This window comes from Ammospiza nelsoni, chromosome Z (genome assembly GCF_027579445.1).
Source record: "Ammospiza nelsoni isolate bAmmNel1 chromosome Z, bAmmNel1.pri, whole genome shotgun sequence".
Lineage (NCBI taxonomy): Eukaryota > Metazoa > Chordata > Aves > Passeriformes > Passerellidae > Ammospiza > Ammospiza nelsoni.
The window spans coordinates 76838091-76860126 of record NC_080669.1 but is presented as its reverse complement, the minus strand read 5'-3'; the positions used below and the strand labels follow the sequence as shown (position 1 = coordinate 76860126).

Sequence of the window (22036 nt, the reverse complement as noted above, 5' to 3'; positions counted from 1 at the left end):
GGCGACGCGAATGCCACCGAGTTCCGTTTTCCTTTAGGTTTTGCGTCTGGTGTTCCTTGTAGGGGGACCTCCCGCGCATCATTTGCTCGATGGTCAGTCGTGGGCTACGGGGCAGGGTCCGGATGGCTCTCCTGCATTCGGCATTAGCATTCTTAAATGCCATCTGCTTTAGTAATGTTTCCTTCACTCCTTCTTCAGAAGCCTGAGTTTCTACATATCTATAGAGCCGCTCTAAGAAAACCAGGTACGGCTCCTGTGGTGCCTGCCGTGGCTCTTCCTCGTCCTGCTGAGAGAAGACAGCTGGGAGTTTAAAAAAGGCTCTCTCTGCAGCACGACAGGACTCGGAGATGTGAACCGGGAAGAGCACCCATGCCTGAACTGCCCCACCAGCCCATGCCCCTGTACCCACGAGATGATTTGTGGATACCAGCTGGCCATCCGCATCATGCGAGGTCGCCTGGTTCTCCCAGAGAAGTGGGAGAACTTCAGCGACCTCCCTCCCCCACTCTACTGCCCAGGCCCTAAATTCCATAGGGCCTAAAAGGCTAGAAAAGAGTCCTCCGGTCAGCGGGGACCAGATCTCCCGGTGCAAGGGCCGAACAGAGGAGCCCCCGGAAATACTCCGATTCCTGGGATTACTCTCTCTGGGCCTTGCACAGTTCCTTAATCCGGTCCTGTGCTATTGGCACCCACTGTGCCTGGGAACTCCCCTCTCTGCTCAGGCGGTAGGTAACCGGGGCGGCTTCAAAAACTGGGGCTCGCCCTGGCTTCCGGTTACCCCCCCCCCCCCCCCGGAACACGAAGCGTGGGAACCGGAAGGGAAGGCATGGGAACCGGAAAGGAGGGAGGCAGAGGCGGGGCCTGGCATCTGGGAGAGGCAGGTTGAGGGGCGTGGCGGAACAGGAGGTGGTGGCTGTACCTTCTCTGCCTCCGAGGTGGAGTCCGGAGGCGGGGCGGAGAGAGGAGGCGGTACAAAGGAGGGGCTACTAAGGGGCGGAGCGCAGGGAGGAACAGAGGGCGGAGGCAGGGGAGAAAGGGGTGGATCTTGGGGTAGGAAGGGGTTGGGCTGAGGGGCGAAGGGATTGTGGGAAGGAGAAATTGGCGGGAAAGGACATGTGGCCGCCTCCATCTTGGGCTCCATGGGAGCCATCTTGTGGAGGCGGAGGGACATTAAACCTAACAGTTTTGGGAATATCAACTGGGTACTGGGGAGGTTGGGAAAAGAGGTAGGAAAACCTGATCCGAGGAGTCTGGCCAGGATCTCCTCGGAGTCCTCCTTTAGGAGGGCCAGGTCGGGCCGATCGAGAGGGGGCAGAGGGAGGATGGAGCCTCTGCTGTGTGCTGGCCTTGAGGACCCCCCTCAAGGGCTCCGACCGAGGAACACGGGGTGAGGTAGATGGGGTAGGGACAACAGAACTGGGAGAACTGGGGTGAGACCGTGACGCCGATGGATTTTTTTGCAGTTCCCCCTGTGGAGACAATAACTGCAAAACTTTACCCGCCCAGTAAGCGGCCGGGTAAAGTTTCGCCTCCCCAGAGCTGACCTCCTGATCTAATTTGGCCAATACGGCTCTCCAATAAAGCGGGTCTTTAAGCTGCTCTGGGGTAGTGTTAGAGAACTGGGAAAAAATCCACTTTATCAACTTCTTTATATCAACTTCTGAGGGATCCAACCCTCCCCCCATCAACAAACTTCTAACCTGGTGGTATGCTCTCTTTTGGGGAGTGCTTTGCCGCGCACCCATCGTGGAACTCAAGAAAAAACAAGAAAGAAAAGAGTACCCCTCCGATGACAAAAACTGCCCAAAACCGGAACAAAAGCAACTAAAACAAGAAACCGTCTGCTCGCTTGCTTCCACGCTGCTGCTTGCCTAGAAGACCGGTCCCACAGCAGGCATGAGCCCCCCAGCAACAAGACAGCAGGAAAGTGGTTTTAGGGAAGTAGGAGCTTCTCTAGCAGCGGTCCCAGTAGGGCATGACCACTAGGCTACCGATCCCAAGAAAGGCATGAGTAGCACTCCCACAGGAAAGCGAAAACAAAAAAGGAAGGGGTGTAGGGAGAAGAGGGGTTGGGAGCTGTCCCAAAAGCAGGGCTCAGGTCCCGGGAGAGATTAAAAAGGTGGAAGGGAAGACCCCCAAGGCAGGGGCTTAACAGTCAGGCAACGGACGAAACAAAATCCGGCAGGGGCAGGACTCCGCCCTCGGAGCTCTCCCTGGGTGACGAGAGTTGTAGCTCCGGGTCCACCAGGAGCGCCGCTCCTACAACGGAGCCTGCTGTGACCGGTGGTAGATTAACGTCCAGAGGTCCGATGACCTCGTCTGCGGGGTCTGAGCGACGGCCCAGGCCCCACATTGGGCGCCAATCTGCAGCGTGGACTGCGGCCTGAGACTCGTTGACCCGGCTAGTGGAAGGGGCGGCCAACAGCCCCACTGCAGCAGGGGGTGTCAGTCCCGGTGGCAAGGCCCCAGGACTGGCAGCTTCAGGCACCCCTCGGCAGTAGAAGCCTTGGGCTGTGCCTGCAGGACGAGGTCTCGGTATAAAGCTGCTGAATAGGGCGGAGCGAAATGAGAGCAGGACACTTCCTGGGGTCCAAACTGGTTTAATGTCCAGGGGGATGACCAGCAGGGAATGACCGAAAAAAGAGATAGGGCATGAGATTATAAAGGGAGGTGGTAACTGGGGGAGGGAGTTACAGAAAACCAATCAGGGGGAGGCAGGGGACGAGCCTAACATAATAGACGGTAAGGGAGAACCAATTGATACAATATAGAGGAGGGGCCCCGGGACCTCAGCCAATCACTACTCCTACTGAAGGGAACTTTCTGGAAACCTGGGAGGAGTGGCGAGTGATTGACTGGGCCCAGGGAGGAGAGAAGGGTATACATATTTGGGAATGGAGGGAGGGGAAATTACATAACATGAGGGTAACCATAACAACCGAATAATGGACAGAAACTAGGGCGGGGAAAACTGGGAGGACAGAACCATCATAACACAAAGGGGGAGAAACAGAACATACCAACAACACACCACAACACTGAGGGATCTGGATTAGTGCAGCTTCAGATGCTCCCACCCCATCACTCATGCTGGTGGCAGCAGTCCCCTTCCCAGCCTCTGCCTGCACTGCTTTCACATGTTTCTCTGCATTTCTGACTGACTTCTGGACTTCTCTTACTCAAAGTCTGACTGCAGATGCAAGAGTTGGCCATCATGTTCTCCAGAACATTTTCTCCAGAAAATTTCCATTGGAAATTTTTCAACAGGCATTTCCCCACTGTGTTTGTGAGTTCTGAGTCACTGACACCCCACAGCAGATAGCAATAGGACAAGGAGGAACAGTTTTAAATGTCAGAAGGGGAATTTAGATTAGATGACAGGAAGAAACTCTATATATAGTGAAGCTCTGGAATGAGCTGCCACAAGAAGTTGTGGATGCTTCATCCCTGGAAGGGTTCAGGGCCAGTTTGGATGAGCTCCTGAGCAAACTGATCTGTGGGTATCATTCCTGCTCATGCTGGATAAAGCTAAAAGATCTTTAAGATCCCTACCAACCCAAAACTTTCTTTGATTCTGTGATTCTTTTTATCATTGTATCAGGTGTCCTATATGGCAAGGACCTGTCCGAGTAGCGGAGGATGAAGCAGGGGATCAAGCATAATCCCTTGACTCAGGAAAGAGGTTTATGTACCCTTAACCATTGGTGAAAGGAGTCAGAGGCATTCCTGCCCTTAGGATCCATTCTAGGGCTGATAACAAGAACCCTTTCCCTATCAACTTGGCGATAGTGGGTGAGCTTTCATGAAATGAGGCTAAACTGGCATTTTCTGCCAGAAAGGACTTCTCTCAGAAGCGTCATTTTTTACATCACTGGCCTCAAACATGCCAAGTGTAGGTTTTTAAAATTATGCTTTTACTCAAATCATGATTGTGTTATTAGTCATTGAAGCAAATTTGCAGGAAGCCATGCATTCTGGCAGAAAGTCTAAGATTTTCCTCCTGAGCCCAAATTCGTGACATTTCAAAAAGCTTTCTAGTACAACCAAAATGTGGCTTAGCCACCTCATGGCACCAAAATATTCTTGCGTGTGGGTGGACTTGGCTGGCATGAAGGGAGAGCAATCTTGAGAGGTGCAAATGTCTTTTAACTTCGTTTTGGACAAGGTTTCTCTGATTCTTACAAAACAGGTGGGTTCAGCCTCTTTCTTTCAGGCAACCACATAAAGAAACAACCTCCTATACAATGGAGCTGCAAATCAAATACACTCACAGGTTTACTTCAGTAACGTCTTGTGAATATCTCCTTAGGGACTCTCGGGGATGACGAACCAGACAATTTTGACATTGATTGCTTCAGCCAGCTGGAAATTAAGGACTCCTTCAGCAGCCTGACCTGCAATTTCACCGAGCTGTCTCCTTACAACACTAACTACACCCTGTCTCTGTGGTAAGTGCTGTCAGTCTGTCCCTTGGTAAACAACATGCAGGGAAACAGGGGCAGCAAAGCTAGACAAATTCCTATTTTGCCAAGTTTGAGTACTGTATTCAGCAAAGAAGAGGAGTTTACTGAAGCAGAACATAACTCCCTAATGAGAAAAAAGAAAGAGCTGGAAATGCCTCTAAAGGGGATTATAGTGCCTACAATAGTTCTAATCTTGCCTCTGTTGCTCTGAAATATGAAGCAGGAACTGAGAGTTTTTTACTCTAATTTAAATGGTATTTTAAAAAATGTTTTTGAAGACTAAATCCTTACCACAGAAAATTCTTCAGCAGAAGGTTAATTTTCTGCGCCTGAGAAAATGCCTTCATCTAGGTTAAGACAAAAACTCAGCTATTGTTTTTGCACACAGAGACATACAAGAAATACACCAGAACAAGCACACAAACCTCCAACAGTTATCAAACACATCAGTCATCTCCACTTCCTATTGAGGCCTTGAAACTCTTTCCACCCTCTTTTTTTCGCTGTTGCGCAAAGCTGAAGGTCATATTTTGTTTCTTGAGCATACAGATCCTTTTCCCATTTTCTGCTTTTCCTGAAACTGAAAGCTGTGTGGCAGCCAAAAAAAGAAGTGGATATTTTTTGTGAATCTTTATATACTAGTAGCTAATTATTTCCTTTTATTCCTTACAGTTTATTAGAATTTTTCTATTTTTATGGGACTTGTTATTGGTTTTGACTGAAGTTTTATGGCAGTTCTCAAACATGGGAACCACACAAATGGAAAAAAAGTTTTAAAACCACCATGTGATTCCCTCAAGGACAGGCTGACTGTTGACCTCTACTTGCTACCACCTAAGTCAATAAGAAATTTCTCTGTATCTTCAGAAAACATCAAAACACATTCCCTTATACTTAAAAATAGCAGTGGTAAGGTTATTTTTGAAGATGCAAATTTTTAACACATGCACCTCCAATTAAATAATTGCATTTTTTTCTCAAGAGCTCTGTGATGCTCAGTGTGATTCACATCACTTTTTTATTGTGCTCAAGGACCACAAGGAAAAACATTATCAATCTCTCAAACTTCTTATTTGCATTGCATTATTTCTTATTTCACATGGAGTCTCACTTCAGTGAGATAAGTGAAAGGTGCAAGCAGGATAGATCTCTTATAGTAAGTAGTTAAGTCATATTAACACTGAGAAGAAATTATTGTTGTGTCACTTTGGCCAACAGTACCAAGGAAGACAACAATTATGCCTGCTCCAACATGAAGAAACAGGAAGATATATTCTTCTTACAGTTCATTGATATACTCTCAAACAGAGATGTTTGCATGTACTCTGAGACGAAGAGAAGGGTCTGCAGGAGTCTGGTTGTAACTGACATTGGTGAGACACTTAACATTTTGTTTAAGAAGTTTAAAAACATGGATGTTATGTTATAGGGGTTAATGGGGAAAAAATAGCCCAGCACAAAACCTAAGGGTCAATCGGGATGAAGGCAGCATAAAATAGCATTTTAGCAGGGCGTGTAGCCGGGATTGGGGTGTTATCAGAGTGTGGTGTTTCCCCTGACTCAAAGCCATCATTATTAGCCTCCATTCAAAATGCGTAGCTGAATTCAGGCTGATAGTGACACTGCCCAGACCTGGACATAGACTGAATCCCAATCCAGGCCTGAAGCTGCTGTTCCTGAGTGAGGATGAACTGCCAAAAAGGGACATTTTGTTAATCTCTGACAGGGATTATGCAGTTTAGGGACTGGCCAGCCCACGGATAGCATGAGCCCAGTAGCACAGGGAGCACAAGGCTGCTAGATCTCACTTCATGGTGCATCCTGTAGCCTGAACAAGGTGCATCCTGCACTGGTAACTGTGATCAGGCTAACACTCACCAGGGACCTGCCTGAGCCAAGAAATAGGAAATTCAAGGGGATTCACAGGATTTACTGTTCTTGGTAACCAGTGTCATTCCAGGGTGGCAGAGAAGCCTGGGTAGGACAGATTCTTGACTGTTCTTCTCTGGTGCCACATTGCTTTGGCTCTGGTTGGCAGTAGGCACTACAGCATCCCTCTCTGGTGAAACATTTCTGCCACAGTCCAATAGTTTTGTAATAATCTTACATTACCTCTTAGTTTATGGGCCAGCCTGGACCATCTCTGGCAGCGCCTACTCTAAAAACTGTGGAAGATCTAAGTATATGGGGGTTGTAGAAGGAGCAAGAACAATTTATGGCTATATGTGTTTTCCTGAGAGGAGAGAGGTGTGAGCTCTGTGTTGCTGTGAGAGCTGATGTACCTACCCAGATGAATTCAGTGACACAGCCACAGGTGCCTGCAGGTCTCAAGCCCGTCCAGCTCAGGCTCAGCTAGGAAGGAGCCTTGAGGGCTGCATTTTGGACTTGATTTACTTGCACAGGTGGTCTCTGGCACAGTCTCCAGCAGACCAGGTCAGATGTGGGTTCACAGCAAGATTGTGGAGCCACAGCCCCCTCTGGTCTATCTAACACCATCAGAGTTTGTAGTTCCCTCTGTCCCACTGCCCTGACAGACAGCCACAGTGGTACCTGAGCACAGGGTGCTCCCAAGTACCTCCTCCCAGCTGGGTTTTGCCAGGGGTCTCCATCTCAGAGCAATGGCTATAGGGACTGAATTTCAGGGCTTCAAGCTGCCACAGGGGTGTGCATGGTCAGGAATTGTTTTCCAAGACTAAATGTCACATCCCTCAGAAGCTGCTCCCCCGCTGGTCAGTCTCCTTCTCTAGCAGGTCAAAACCCAACCCCTCTCAGGATCAGGGCACAAGGGTGAGCTGGGGCTCAGCATGAGGATTACCTAACTCAGGACAGCTCTTCCTCAAGATAGGTCACCCTGCAGGGTTGTAACTCAAAGTGGACTTTTGTTCACATTTCAAACCCTGTTTATTTTCTGATATTATTCTGCTCCTGTGTTACCCTGGTTTGTTGTCATTTGCAGTTAAGCCCGAAGTACCATTTGCTATAAACATCACCTATGAAAGGGAGGCAAATGAATATCTCATTCGTTACTGCACGCCACACTCAAGGAAGAAATACTTAAAGGACAAGCTAGTGCACCAAGTAGCCTATCGGCAGAAAGAAGGTCCTTGGAAGGTAAGTGGTGATGTATTGGTATGCTCACACTAATTTCCAAAATTAAACATTATCAAAATTACCTGTAGCATGTAAAAATGTAAAAATCTTCATTTCTGCAGATCTCCATCTGAAAATTTGGAAAGGTGCAATATTTGGCATTTGGAAATTTCAAATATTACTAATATTAGACTATCAGTCAAAAGAGGTTTCATTAATTTGGGCTTTGCAGTGGGAATAGAAGACACCAAGTGTTGAACCATTCTAAGTTTGCTCTTTGCTGTGGTGGTTTTGCTGTTACTTTCTGTGCTCATCAGTCAGTAAAACTTGTTGCCTCTACTTATTTTTCAAGTTTCTTCACATCTCCTCCTTTTCCACTGAACCCTTCCAGGCTCCCAAGGCAGCCCTGCAGCTCTCCCACCCTCAGGCTGTCTGAGGCTGTGGAGTGGGTCTGCCTGGGGCTGCAGGGATCTCTGTGTCCCCTGTCACCAGGGTGTGCATGCAAAAGCTGCTCACAATGTTTGAGAGCATGGACTACACCTGTGTTCCCTACTACAGAGGGAACACAGTGCTCTCCACCAAAATCAGAGTTGTTACCTGGAGTGCAACAAGGCAGTAATTACACAGTGGAGAGAAACATTGACTGTTCCAGTTGCACAAGCCTGGGTGCTCAGTGGTATTCCACAAATCAAGCACTACCAAAACATTTTACTATTAATACATTTTAGCAAACAAAGTAATTATTGTTCCTTGGCCACAAGTTACATACTTCTCTTACTAATTAGTGTTCCATCTTCTATAGGTTAATGATTCTCTCCCATCTCATGCTAATTAGCCCTCAGGCTCAGTCTTTGTCTTCCCTTGAGTTGGTGGCTCCCTTGTCCAGGTGGGCCATGAGTCAGCAGTCGTGATCTGCTCCTGCCAGAATTACCTTCTAGCCAGTTCAGAGCTGATTCAGCACAGTCACTGAGTGGTCTTTATTAGTTTCTTCCTTATCTTGGGGGCTCTGCCAAATGTCCTCTATTATGGCCCAAAAATTCTGCACTCTTTGTGTCCATTACCATCACTGCATCCTTCTTCCCAAGCTTTGTTAACCTCCCCCCAGGTCTCACAGCATCGAAGCATGGCAAGACCCAAACCTTAACAAGGCAATTCTACCCACCAGTAATTTGTTTTTCTAACATCTGGACATCATTTAGAGCTTGCTTATTAACTGCTCTCTGTTTCACAGATTAAATCTCCTTCCTGGTTGATTAGGCTTGAAAATGTATAAAGATCAAACATCAAAGAACTTAAGGGAAAAAGAAAATGGATTCAGGCAGCAAAATATATTGAAATGGAGAGCACCAGAGCTGCACTGCAGGATTTCTGCTTCTTCCCTGTAACTGTCCTCTCAGACATTGTCTTTTTATGCTGCAGAAATATATTTTTTCCCCATCTCTCCTCTGAGCCTTTTCATGGAAGCATATATTTCCTACAGCAGTGTCAGCTGCCACAAAGCACAGTTAATACTCGCAGCTGTTTTCCTAAAAAGCTTTTATCCAGCATTTGTCTCTCTTCTTAATACTATCTGGACTATGCTCCTGTTTAACTAGGCTGATGCCCTGATAAGCACCTGTGTAATAGCTAGGCAGATGGAGTAAACAGCACAGCATTTCAGGGATGCACCTGATCTCACATATTTTGCTGAATTCGAGGATAATTCTTCACTGTCTGTTGGAAAAATAATTGTATTTTTGTGTGTGTGTGTGTGTGTGTGTGTGTTTAGACAATAGAGTCACCATACCTTCAGATAAAATTGCTGGGGAAAAACCTTGAAAATGAAGCATCGTATGAGGTGAAAGTACGTTCTCAGCCCAATGGAGATTATTTTAAGGGCACATGGAGTGAATGGAGCACTTCCAAGAGCTTCAAAACAGCAAGAGAGCAGCACTCCACAGAAAGCTGTAAGAGCTGAAAACACTTTGGTCCTCCTGAAGGAAAGCAGAGGTGGGGTCTGGGCTCCCTGGCCAGCCTCAGCAGCAGCAGGGATGAGGGAATGGGGAGGGAAGAGCCCACAGCCACAGCAGGCTCAGCCCTCACAGACATAGGCACTCCAGGGAGGTGACTCACAGAGCAGCTGGATTGCTCTGGTCTGGGGCTGGCTCTCCAGGAAGATTTAAATCTCACTCAAGGGCAATAAGGTCAGAGGAAGTGCTGCCATGAGAGCATGAGGGTGTGGGTGCAGAGGCAGATGAAGGCTGACTCACTGCTTGCTGCTGGCTGGCTTGCCAGGGGAAGGAAAAGCTTACATTTTGGGTAAGGCACAGAGCTGCGAAGCATGACCCATTTCAGAACCCTGGGCTTGGGTGTGAACATGGCACTTGAATCACAAATGCAACACAGGATAAAATCTCATCACTGCACATGAATAATCTTTGTGGTCCTTGGGTCCCCCCAGTCCCCAGGGGCACCTCAGCATTGCAGGTGTTAGAAGTCATCTCTGTGCTGCTGTGAGGACACAGTGAGTACTGATTTCAATGCACAGAAGGTGACAGCACACTTTAAACTGCTTTAATCCAGACTGTGAACCCAGCTCAAAGCTCAGCCAAGTGCTGAGGCTGTGGCTGTCTATCATTCATCTCCTTCACGGAGGCAGGAGAAATGAGCCCAGCCCAGTGATAAGCAAGTGCAATACTTGGTGTTAGTTCGTAATTTATCATCTGAAAAGACATCACTGTTAGGGTGGCTTAACAGTGAGACATTTACATGCACTGGCTGATGCTCTTTGTTTTCCTTCAGACAGCAGTGTGGTCATGGTTATACTCTCCATCCTGGGATTCATGCTGTCCATTGTTGTGATTGCACTGATCGTAGTTTTTTGGGAGAACAGGTAATCTCTTTGTATCAGAAAAGGTTTTGGAACCCAATCCTGTTCTGACAGTCTTATTGCTTTCCCCTGTTATACTTGTGAACTATTCTCTCTCCATCTCTGGAACTCTGTATCAAGCTGATGGCAAGCAAAGAGTAGAAATGAGCAATACAAGAGACAGTGTTGGCAGGCAGAAGATGACCTGCCACTTGGACCAGATTCCAGTCCTGATCTCAAAACCCTGGGAACTCCAGCGAGCCAAAGTCACCACAGAGCACTTACAGACTCAGTGTCTCAGTGGAGGCAAATTTGACTCACAAACTTCAAGCAAAATCCAGAAAAGAAAGGAACCTGCGGGTTTTAGCAAACTCCTAAGTGTGGAAACAGCATGCCAGAGTGATGACCTCTTTCCCTTTCACAGGCTGAGTCAGGGGGCTGTTTGCTCTGTGGTGCTTTCAGAAGCACCAGGGCAGAGCCCTCTGCCTTGATGGTGCCAGACACCAGCCTGGCCAAATCCTCTTCCAGCCAGCCACGAGGCAAGACCAGCCCGAACTGGGTCTAAGGATACATTAATTACCCAAGCAGTCCTTGGGCTGCAGTCGGGTTTTTCATATATCTGCTACACAGCAGTAGATGGATGACTGCAGATATGTTTTTAATGACATGGCTCAGTAGAGCTGACAAGCTTAAGAAAATGAACAGATATGTAGATAACGTTATGAAACTAGAATCTGGAGGGATGAAATCCAAGTTTATCTGTAGAAGATGAACTTCTTGCAAGATAGAAAGCCCAGGACTCTTCAGCAACACTCAGAGCAGTCTGTCCATGACACCCACCTCAAGAGAGGTAACTCTGTGTTGAGCTCCTTTTTGGGGCAACACTTGGGCTGTGCCAACTCCAGAGTAACACATGGGGATTATCTGAACAATGTTAGTTGGCCCAGCCATACCATGCCACAAACTATTTTAATAATTACACATTTTAGACACTGGAGTTATCTGCTCTAGTGCTGCTTTATTCACAAGTATAGAGGGAGCTTGAGATTTCTTGTTCTTGCATTTTACTGTTGCTGGGAACCTGCGATTATTTAACTTTGCTAGAAGTCTTGCTTATATATAACTGCAGCAAAAAACAGGTGAGACTTTTTGATCCCAGATATTTCCATTTTAGAAAGAAGAGGGTTTTATACAAGTGCATATATACAGCCACACAGGCACATAAATAAAATTAAATAAATATTCATATACATGTATAATTTTAACACTGCAATGATTGAAAATCAGTTGGACAACATTCTCTAGATGCATCATAGGTGACAGCATCAAGCAGCACAACATGAGAACTTTGCTGATCAAGGTAGCAAAAATGAGACCTGTAGAATAAGACTACAGGAGAGATGTCTGAAACTCAAATTGCTGGCCAAGGAATGGGACAATATGCCATTCTTTGAATTAATTGAACAGAAGCGAATATCAGCAAATTTCCACTTTAACCACAGCATCTTCTTGCACTTAGAGAAAACAGTTTCACCACAGAGAGCCCTGTTCACACAGCTAGATTGAAAACAAGCAACAAACTCTTTGCCAGCATAATTTGCTGCATTTCCAGTACTTAGTGAAGTGTTTTCTTTTAACTGTGACAATTTGTGCGCTCCAAAGAACAATGACTTTTTGGTGACCTTTACAATTCCTCTTCTCTTGTCTGGTTTATTCTGAGGCTTCTCTGACTTTATTCTGGATAATGCCAGCCAGCCCTAAGGCTTTGTGAGAACTGGTACAAATGATGCAACATGAACCTCTGACACCTCAACATAGCCCTCTCTCATGCTGCTTTTTGTCTACTGTTGCTGTTTCAGGATCAAGCCTGCTGTATGGCCAAACCTTCCTGACCATAAAAAAACACTGGAGCAACTATGCAAGAAACCAAAAAACGTATGTATGTTCTTCTATCTGTTCTTCCATCTTTCCATCTGAGCGCAGACTCTTGGGGACAAAACTAACACTCATGAGAGACAGTATGTGCATGTGCTGCATGAGCTAGGACATCTTTCAGAAATTACTTCTACCTTTCACTGAAAAGAGCTCACATTTGCTCATGCAGATGTCAGCCAAGGGTATGGATATGGAAATAACACGAAATTGACCTAGTGCCTGAAGTTTGACTTGCGCAAAATATCTACAGAGGTCTTGGGAAGTTGATGTATGAAGAAAGGCTGAAGGAATTAAGTTTCTTTACAGAAGAAAAGGAAGCTTGGTGTGGGGAATACTATTTACAACCTTCCAATACCTAAGGTATATGTAGAGAGATGGGAAAGGTGCTCTCATCACACAGCTGTGTGGAGACAGGAAACACACGCCTCTGGTAACAGAGGCAACAAGCATGTGTTGCTTCAGGGCAAACTTCTTTCAGATACAAGGAAAGAATCTTCCTTGTGAAAAGAATTAAACACTGTGTAGCCTGCCCAAAGACAAGGTAGGTTCCCCTTTGGGATTATGTTTAAGGCATGGCTTGATAGGGCTCTGAAGAGCCTAATCCAGGTCCTGCTTCTGGCAGAAAGCTGGACTCCGCAGTTCCTTTCCAACCAAGCTGCTTTGGTGATTCTACAAAAGTGTGATCATGAGCTGGATGGCGACCTCTTGCAAACATCCCTGGTGGTGTCCATGCACCCTGACATGGTCAGCAGCATTGTTCATACATCATGCAGTATGTGAACTGCTTTGCCAGTTAAAAGCCAGTTCGATGAGTAAGGCATTAGTGCTGTTCATTCCAGGTACATTATTAACATATTATAAATTTCATAGGAGGCCTAACACAGCTCCCCCAGCCCCTGTGCTCCCCAGCTGAGGGATTCCTAACGTTTTTCAGGAAGTCGTGGCAAATTTTTACTTCCCTTGCTGCTAAATTAGGAAGGCAAAACTGAAAGATACCACCTGGGTGGGCACACTCCTTCCTGTGAAATGGCAGGCAGGCAATAAATGTGTCTCACAAAAGTCTCTGAAACACTGTATAGAGCATAAAACACTCTCTGGGGGTACTGCCCAGAGGAGGACACTGGATGAATGAAGTTAATAGAAAAAGGGATTTTCAGCCATGTGATAATTTATTCTGTGCTAACCTATTGTTCAGCCTGCTCAGGGTTACATCTGGAGTTAAAGAAATAATAAATACCCTTCTAAAATAAATTATCAAAGTATCTTTTATCTTAAGCTAACACCCACTGTTGACTAACTGTGCTGTTCCCTTTGCCACACAGAATTTTGATATAAGCTTTAACCCAGAGAGTTTTGGTTATGTTCATATCCATAAAGTGGATGGCCTTTGGGCAAAAGCTGAACTGGAAAATTTTCTGCAGCCATCAACTGCTCCAGAGACAAGCCTTCCAGAAAAATTCAGGAGTGGATCAGACCTGAAGATGATCCCTGCAATGGCAGACAAAACCAGCCCAAACCTGCCGGTGTCTTACGAAGGGGTCTGGCCGGCTGACGCCCTGCACAGGCTGCTGGGCCCCAGCCAGTTTGCAGTCACCGAGGGCAGCTGCAGCTCCAGCACCTATGAGCTTTGCCACGGCAACAGGGCGCCCCTGCACGACGATGGTTTCAGCCTTTCCTCCACCCGTGCCCTGGATCCTTCGGGGCAGCCCCATCCAGAGCCCCTGAACGGCGACACCCGGTGCCAGATGCTGCCCCAGAGTGACATGAGATCAGCGAACAATGAGGAAGCCTACGTCACAATGTCCAACTTCTACAAAATCCAGTAAATCTCACAAGAATTACAGCATGCAGTTTTTTCTCCAGCACACGCAGGATACTGAAGGTTCCTGGCTCTGTTTTCCTGTATCCTGAGCATTCCCACCTCCCTCATGCGCTCTGCTCACGGTGCAACCTGCAGGGAAGGGGGATCTCCTACACTGCAGTGAGAAGCAGCCCATCTCAGCATTCAGTATGCTGCTAGCAGTCTTCACTGCAGCAGAAATTAAATTTAATTCAGCCTGATTCCGATCATCAAATCTGTGTAATCCAGAGCAGTGACAATGCAATCCCAGCCGAGGATCACAGCATGTCTCGTAGAAATTAATGAACTCTTTTGTTACCCTCTTGGTTACTGAGAGTTAAGCTCTTAGTAATGCCTTAGAAAGAAATATGGCAATAAATTCCTTTTAAATAGAACCCAACCTCTTTTAAACACTGGTGGGTCAAGACTAACACCCCCCTAGACAGTCAAAAGACAGTAAAAAGACAAAAGAGACAGGAAATTAGAGTTGCAATCAAATATTAGATGCCTGGCAATTCAGGCAGCTTGAGCACCACAATGAGAGTTGGCTGAGTGCCCAGCAAAAATGTTACATGGGCCCACCTGAGGAAGATGTTTCCTGAGATGGATTTAGTTTTTGGTTTGGTTGTTTTTGTTTTGGGGTTTTTTTGGGTGGGGGTTTTGAGACTCAAATTACAACAAAGCAAACCCTAAATGCCACTACTTTTTTGCTATTGGCAAAGATCTGCCCTTAAGCCAGTTACAGGATGCACGGGTACTTCTGCTAATACTTTTGAGGTCTTCAACATTTCATGTACCAACTATGAGAAGCAAAGTCCTTTCTCTTCCTAGGAGCTGAATTACGTCTGTAAATTGCATGATGCTCTCCTTTTCTGCAGGTCTTATGCAATTATTAGTGTAGCATAAGTGCTTTCCATGCCAGAGACTGGGCTGACCATGTTTGTTTACTAGCATTATTCCCAATGGCTGCGACTGCACACAAGTACTATGACTTTGGACAGGCAATGTTCTCATGCAACATCTGACATAGGAAGATGGATGGAATGTTGTGGATCCTTGCCAGACATCACAAGACCTAATTTAGTTTTTTTAAAATATCTTATAATTTGCCATGAGATTTCTTTGTTTGTTGGTACTCTTTTATTCTTTTTTTTTTTTAGTTTTTAATTTTTTTTTTCATTGTGACTTTTTTTCTTTATGGTATTACATTTATTATATTTTTTACATTATGGCTGAGCCACTTCACAGTCCTCTTTGGATGCTGCACATTCTGGAGCACACACTTGGAGGTAAAGCTGCTACAGCCACATGGTTGCATGACAGCAAAGCGTGTGGCCATGGGACATCCAAGCTGCTTTCTTGCACTCTGGACTCGGGGTTCGCCTCACTGTGCAGTCTCAGTTCCTCCAGCTCTTTGAAATTCTCCTTTACCTGGTTATATTCACATTCCCAGAGCCTAAATGGTGAAAAGAGTCCTCTCTTATCCTCAGAGGATGAGATGCTCATTTGTTCTGACTCGTAATGGTCACAGAGATGTCGCAAAACCTCAACTGCTTCCATCTGCCTCTGCCAAGACAGCTTTGTGCCAGGAGAGCAGCAGAATGAATCTGATCACTGAAAATCTCTTGTGGCCCTGTTTCAAGAATATATGGCAGAGAGTGAGGCTTGCATTAAACTCAGTTGCTTGAATTAGAATTGAATGCTGCAGGAGACAGTACAAACCAAACAGCAATTCTGGAGCACATCAAGCCAAAACCAGCCTTCCCAAGACAGCACTCCACCTCCTCCACCTCCACCCAGTGCAAGGGAAACTTTCAAGTGGGGAGAGCTTAACAGCTACTGTGTGCAAAGGGGCCTCACATTTGGCTCAAGGCATTCCAGTGACATTTTACAGAATGGTTTTTATTGCTGTTTACTGCCAAATGGAGCATTAATTGATGCAGAAGAAAAAGACCAAAGCCCTGGGCATTCATTTTCTTTATACTGCTTGTGGTTTTTTTTTTCAAACAGAGCTGCTGATAATGCTTATACTGTGAGAAATTGCACAGTGTGACTGTAGATACGGACAGACTATACTAGAATGATACCTTCTTCCATGACACAGTGACAAACAAAAAGGGGATAGAGGAAGAAGCAAAAAAGCACATCAGGAAAATCTTCTACAGTATGTGCTATGCTTCCTTCAATTTTTGTAATTCTGTATTTCTGTAACATATTTGTTGGATGTATGCAGATATAATCACTTTCAGCTTTATTTCAGGAAAAAAAAAATAAAGCCAAATATGCACCAAAGCCGAAACACCACAAGCATTTCCTGTCTGTTGCGAAGTTATATATAGTCCATATATGAGGATACAGCCACGGCTATGTCTGGACAATCTGTCAAGTAGTCTCCTTACTCTACATGACAATTTCTCCAGAGCTGTCCACAGATTCCCATCTGCCTCAGTAATCACACAGGAGTTGTGCTCAGCTTTCACATACTCCATGCACTTCCTTTAGCTCAGCACAACTTTCCTTCTCCCCCTTCTGCCCCCAGAGCCCTTGCTCAGCTGCACACCCAGAGCCAGCCTGCTGGCACTGGTTTCTCTGTAGCTGCAGTATGACACAGTGCCTGGACCTGCCTGCTCCTCCCTGCTGTGTGCCCGTGGGGCTCCAGCCCCTCTCCTGTCCCCCTGTCGTGGGGACACACAGTCACCCTCCCATCTTTGCTTCTCCCCTCTCCTGTGTGCAGCCCATGCAAACACCTCCCAGCACTGTGAGCGCTCCTCTCCTGCACTATGCAAACGTCTCTTAGCTGTACACAAACAAACTTAGACTATTGTCAGTTATAACAATGAGTCATGGTCTAATTCTAATGATGCTGTAAAATGCTAATTACATCTCAAGGCAATAGTCATCCCTGGCTAAAAGCTTTAGCTTGTTTACCACATCTCCTCCCCTTGCGCACATTCATTAGACAGGCTGAAAAAACACACACAAATGCTGTGTGTGTCGGTGGGGCAGCAGAAGACCATCTAGCTAAGTGTGGGGAGGCAGGAGGACTGCTTCTGCCAGGGTGGAGGGATGGCTAAATGCCTGTGATGGGCAGTGAAATCTGGGCTACAAAATAAACATTGTCCCTGCACTGCTGAAGGGACATGTGTCTGAGTCCAGGGCAATTGTTGGCAGGCAGAAGCTGACTATGAAACCATCTCTCCTGGCAGCAAAGGATGTGGTGATGCTGGCAGGGCATTTCTGCAGGGCAGGGGTACAGCCCCTTCTCAGCTTCTTAGCAGGAGTGTTTATTGATTTGAAGGCCTGTATTGGTACAGCAATACAGCAGTGCTGCAACCTGGGGGGAGAGGCAGTTGGATTTTAGTCAATACACTTTTAAATCAAGCTAGTTATCTCTGGGGTTGTGGGGTTTCTGAAGCTATCATTTAAAAACAGATAAATTGTGATATAAAGAAGACTTACCACCTCTGTGAGGAATTATTGTAGAGACAAACACCTCCTTATTACTGTGATCATGAAGCCACCCAAATTAACACTCCTGTGTGTCACAGAGCATTGGCAAAACAAATCTAATGCTCAGACACACAAGAAAACAACTGATAATGCCAGAAAATGCAATTGCTAAATTATACCGACTCTATCATCCCTTGCTCACGCGGCAGCTCCAGGTTTCAGCCAGGATCGCTTTTCCTTGGCTTCCAAGCGCCACCTGCTGAAACACGAGGCGCGTCAGAGCCCAGCCCTTGGACACTCGCTGCTGCCATCACATCGTGCAGCTCCAGAAGCGCTGCTCAGATCGGACCTGGGGGAAAAAACAAGCCCACAACAAGCTAAGCAGTATTTCACTTATTTTTAGTCTATGGCCCTAATGAAGTTTGGGCAAATAAAAGCAAAAGACAGAGTTTCCAGGATTTCTTCATCTTTAAAATGAAGTAAGCAGCAGCATCCACAGAAGAACTAACTCCATAGCAGTAACTCAGAAATTCATCTTTTGTTACCTAAGAATGAGAAAACCAGTGTTTAAAGGGTGATGGCTGTAGATTGTGGCTCAACAGACTCTATATTTTGCAAAACTTCTTTTGCATCTTCCAGGGAAGTCTGTTTTTACATGTATTACTGCAGCAAGCTCCAACACAGAATTTAGCTGAATGACACTAAGACCAATGGATTGAGATTCTTTCTCTGGGAAACAGGGCTGCTGCTATGGGCTAAAAAAAAAAAAAAAAAAAAAAAATTCCGAGTTACTGTTAAATATTGATGCATAACTTATATGTTACAGCAAAATTAGATTAGATTAGTCCAACATCAGGACCACCACTGAATGAATATAAAAAGCCCCAAAAGCCCCAAAGTTTTGTCAAGCAACATAAAAAATGAGACACAAAGCAGAAATGCATTGATGAAAATGTCTGAAGGAATAAATCTATGCCTCAAAGTTGGAGCTTCTCCAAAACAGTCTGACAATTGTTTTTCCAGAAAATGTACATAAGCTGAAAAAAAAATGCCACCTTTTGAAAGTAAAAAATCCCAACCAACAAAAGAAAAAAAAAAAAAAAAAAAAAAACCAACAAAAACCCAACCAAAAAAATGTTTTAAATGAAAAAAGGAACAGAATTTATCTCAGGAAAATAAATACTTCCCACATTTTACCACAATCTCTGCTTTTCCACAGAAAACCAGACTTGATTCAATTTCCACAAACCCTTGTGCTTCCTTTCTTTCCAAGGTATTCAACAAAGGCTGGATCCTGTCCCCAGCCTCCAGCTGCAGCTCCTGTTGGGATCTGCAGCAGTGGTTGAGCTGGGGGGAAGCCTGGATCCATGTTTTTGTGGAGCTGGGGCTGCTGTACCTGGGGTGGCTGCAAACCTCCAGGCATGAGCGTGGAAGAGGTGCTGGAGCCCAAACCAAGCTCACTTTAAAACCACAGGGTTTTCAGACTCTGCTGAGGCACACCAGTATGGCCAGGGGCTGCTGCAAACAGAGAGGCAGCTCTCAGCCACCTGAGGGCTTGGTGTTGAGCACTGGCTACTGGGAATCCTGCTTTCTGCTCACCCTACAAGGGGGGAAAGCTAAAGAAACAGGGTGAGCTGTAATCACAGTGACAACAGACAGTAGCAGCTGCTGGCAGTGCCAGGTTGCTCTTGGCATTACCTCTTTACTGGGAAACCTCAGTCTGCTGCTCTGCTGCTGCTGCTGCTGCTCCCAGTGTGGAGGACAGGAGATGCAAGACAAAAATCAGCAAAATCACTGGTCTTGCTCCTTCTGCCAGGGAGAGCTCTGGGATGGCAAAGCCATGCTCTGCCCGCACAGCTGCAGAGGTTTGAGGTAGCACTGTGCGCAAGGAATTACATAAAGGCAAGCTGGCTTTCATACAGCAATGTGCACAGGTGATTTCATCTGCAAGACCTCTGCTGCTGCCATCTGCCTCTGCCAAGATAGCTTTGTGTCACAAGAGCAGCAGAATGAATCAGATCACTGAAAATCTCCTGTGGTCTAGTTTCAAAAATATATGGCAGAGAATGGGGCTTGCATTAAACTCAGGTGCTTGAATCAGAATTTTGTTTTACAGGAGACAGTATTAAAACCCCCCTACATTTCTGTATCACATCAAGCCAAAAAATTTCCTCTCACAGACAGAAACATGAAGCCACAAAGAGCACAGGGAGGCCAGAATGAAAATGTAGTGAAGGAAGCTGCTGAAGTGCCGTCTTCCCAAGAGGAATACACCAGAAGAAAAGGCTGTCTCACTCATCTTTTTTCCCGTACCTGGTGCTCTTTTGGGGTAGTGGGGTGGTGTCACTGAGGTGCTCTGATGGCTCATGCAGAGGCAAGAAGTGGGGGCAGTGTTCTGGGAGAGTTATAGGGGCCTTTTCCCTTGTTCCTGCAGGGCTCTACCAACAATTTTGGAGCAAACTTCAGTGCAGGCTGTTGAGGAGTGTAGACCTTATTCCTGACAGGACACTGTGCCAGGCAGCAGACTGGAACTCAAGGTGCAGACCAAACCTCCACCTCTGGGACTGCCCCCCTGCCCTGCAGAATCAGATGTTCCTGTGGTTTGTGCCATCCTGTTCAGCAGCTGTTGCACAATCAGAATGAAGAAATAGTGCTTTGAACATGAAGCACCAACCAAGATCTCCCATCTTGATGCTACCACCAGATACAATGATGTACATTGCCAACTATCTCAAAAAATCTGCTGCGTGTGCTGTGAAGCCACAGGCTGGTAGGACAGCATCACCACTTATCTCCTGCATCTGCTGGGTCTGTAACCAGCACACTGCAGCTGCAGCTGAACAGGGGCCTTTCAGCTTCATTTTTGGGTCCCCCAGATCACAGAGAGGGAGAGAGAAGTGCTGAAGGGAGGCTCTGAGAGCTTGGTGCTAGTCCTGAAAATCCCTCTTGTCTGGTTCAAATCCCTTTAATTTTCCTTTAATCTCTGAAAAGCACTTCCTCTGCACATCCAATGTGTGTGTCCAGTGTGCCATTATGGCTGCACGTTCCCCAGTAGAGATTTTACTACCTAACAGCTAATGCCAGTGTTTGTTCCATTAATTTGCACACATATTAATCAAACTACATTTCGTACAGGACAGATTCCAATTTGAGTTCTACAGTGTCTGATTGCTAGTGAAAAATCATGGGTTTTGTGTTCCCAGATTTTTTTCCTCTGCAAGCACTATACCTTTTCTGAAGTTACCAGCTGTTATTCAGACTGCTCTAAGAGCAACTCTCTTCCCATAGAAGTGAAAAGAAACTTTGCTCCTGATTTCCAAAGCTCATGAAACCGGCCCTTGGAAAATATTATTCTGTACAAATGTTGAAATTACTCTGCTGGGAACCATGCTCTCAGGAAACATATCCAGTGAGCAATGAGGTCCACACACAGGCAGACCTGAGCTGGGAACTGTTCTGAAAGCATCAGGAACACACCACCAAGGTGAGGGGGCTTAAGTTTTCCTGGATCACAAATCTCATTAGTCCAGCCCAGTGCAGAAATCTTGTCCTGAAGCACAGGATTTTTCCCAGCTGCCACAGGCTCCGCTAAGGCTCCCAGAACCCAGTGACAAAACTTCCGCTGGTTCCCAAAAAGTACAGTTGCTTTCACTACCAATCCTCCCTTCTGAAAATGTATATTGGTCTGGGATTAAATAAAATTGGAAGGTATTAGTACCAAGGACAAACTGGCTGCAGTTACTCAAAACTGCTACTTCCCTTGAACAAATATCAGCCTGTCAGATCACTTCAGGCTGTGAAGACATGAGATAGCAAGTCAAAAGGAAATGTTTCTTTCATTTTCTGATTCCCACAATCCATCCACATCACTTTCTTTCTGTTTTAAAGAGAAGAGATATAGCATGACACCATGTTGTGAAATCAATTAATCATAGAGAAGTGAATGGATTGTATTCAAGCTGCCAGACCACGTACAGCCCCTATTTGATAGTAAGTTTGTTTTTCATATATATTGGCACTTCAGTAGCATTATTGAAGTAAGTAAAGGCTCCTCATACGATGGCTGGCAATTATAAAGAGAGTTTCTCCACCATTTTCCAGTGTCAGCCATACACGTTTTCAGAGTCTTACTGGACAAGAAACTAATAGAGCTAACACAACCTTCACTAAGGAATTGGAAGTAGCTATTGCTCATACTGAGATCACTGCTGGACAAAAGAAAAATAGGGTTTGCAGAGGATTAGTGCAGCAAGCATTCAGGACTTCAGTGTTTGAACTGTTAGCAACCCAGGCTAAGAGCAGCAACTTCATGAGAAAGGCTGTTTTGAAGTCTATTCTATAATCCTATACTGCTTTTAGCTGTCTACCAGCCTGAAATGGAGCAAATGCTGCTATGCACAATGCATTTAC

The 22036-nt window shown here is 45.8% G+C and overlaps 1 protein-coding gene across 1 annotated transcript in view; it reads left to right on the top strand.

The window, feature by feature from the left end:
* Positions 1-16435, top strand: part of SPEF2 (sperm flagellar 2) — a 126987-nt gene extending 110552 nt beyond the window's left edge. Inside the window, exons 28-34 of the mRNA XM_059492247.1 lie at positions 4310-4448; positions 5682-5836; positions 7420-7574; positions 9322-9499; positions 10335-10425; positions 12261-12336; positions 13659-16435. Of these exons, the coding sequence (XP_059348230.1) occupies positions 4310-4448; positions 5682-5836; positions 7420-7574; positions 9322-9499; positions 10335-10425; positions 12261-12336; positions 13659-14162 (1298 nt within the window). The 3' untranslated portion in view covers positions 14163-16435. The remainder of the gene's footprint in view (positions 1-4309; positions 4449-5681; positions 5837-7419; positions 7575-9321; positions 9500-10334; positions 10426-12260; positions 12337-13658) is intronic.
* The last annotated feature ends 5601 nt before the right edge of the window (positions 16436-22036 follow it).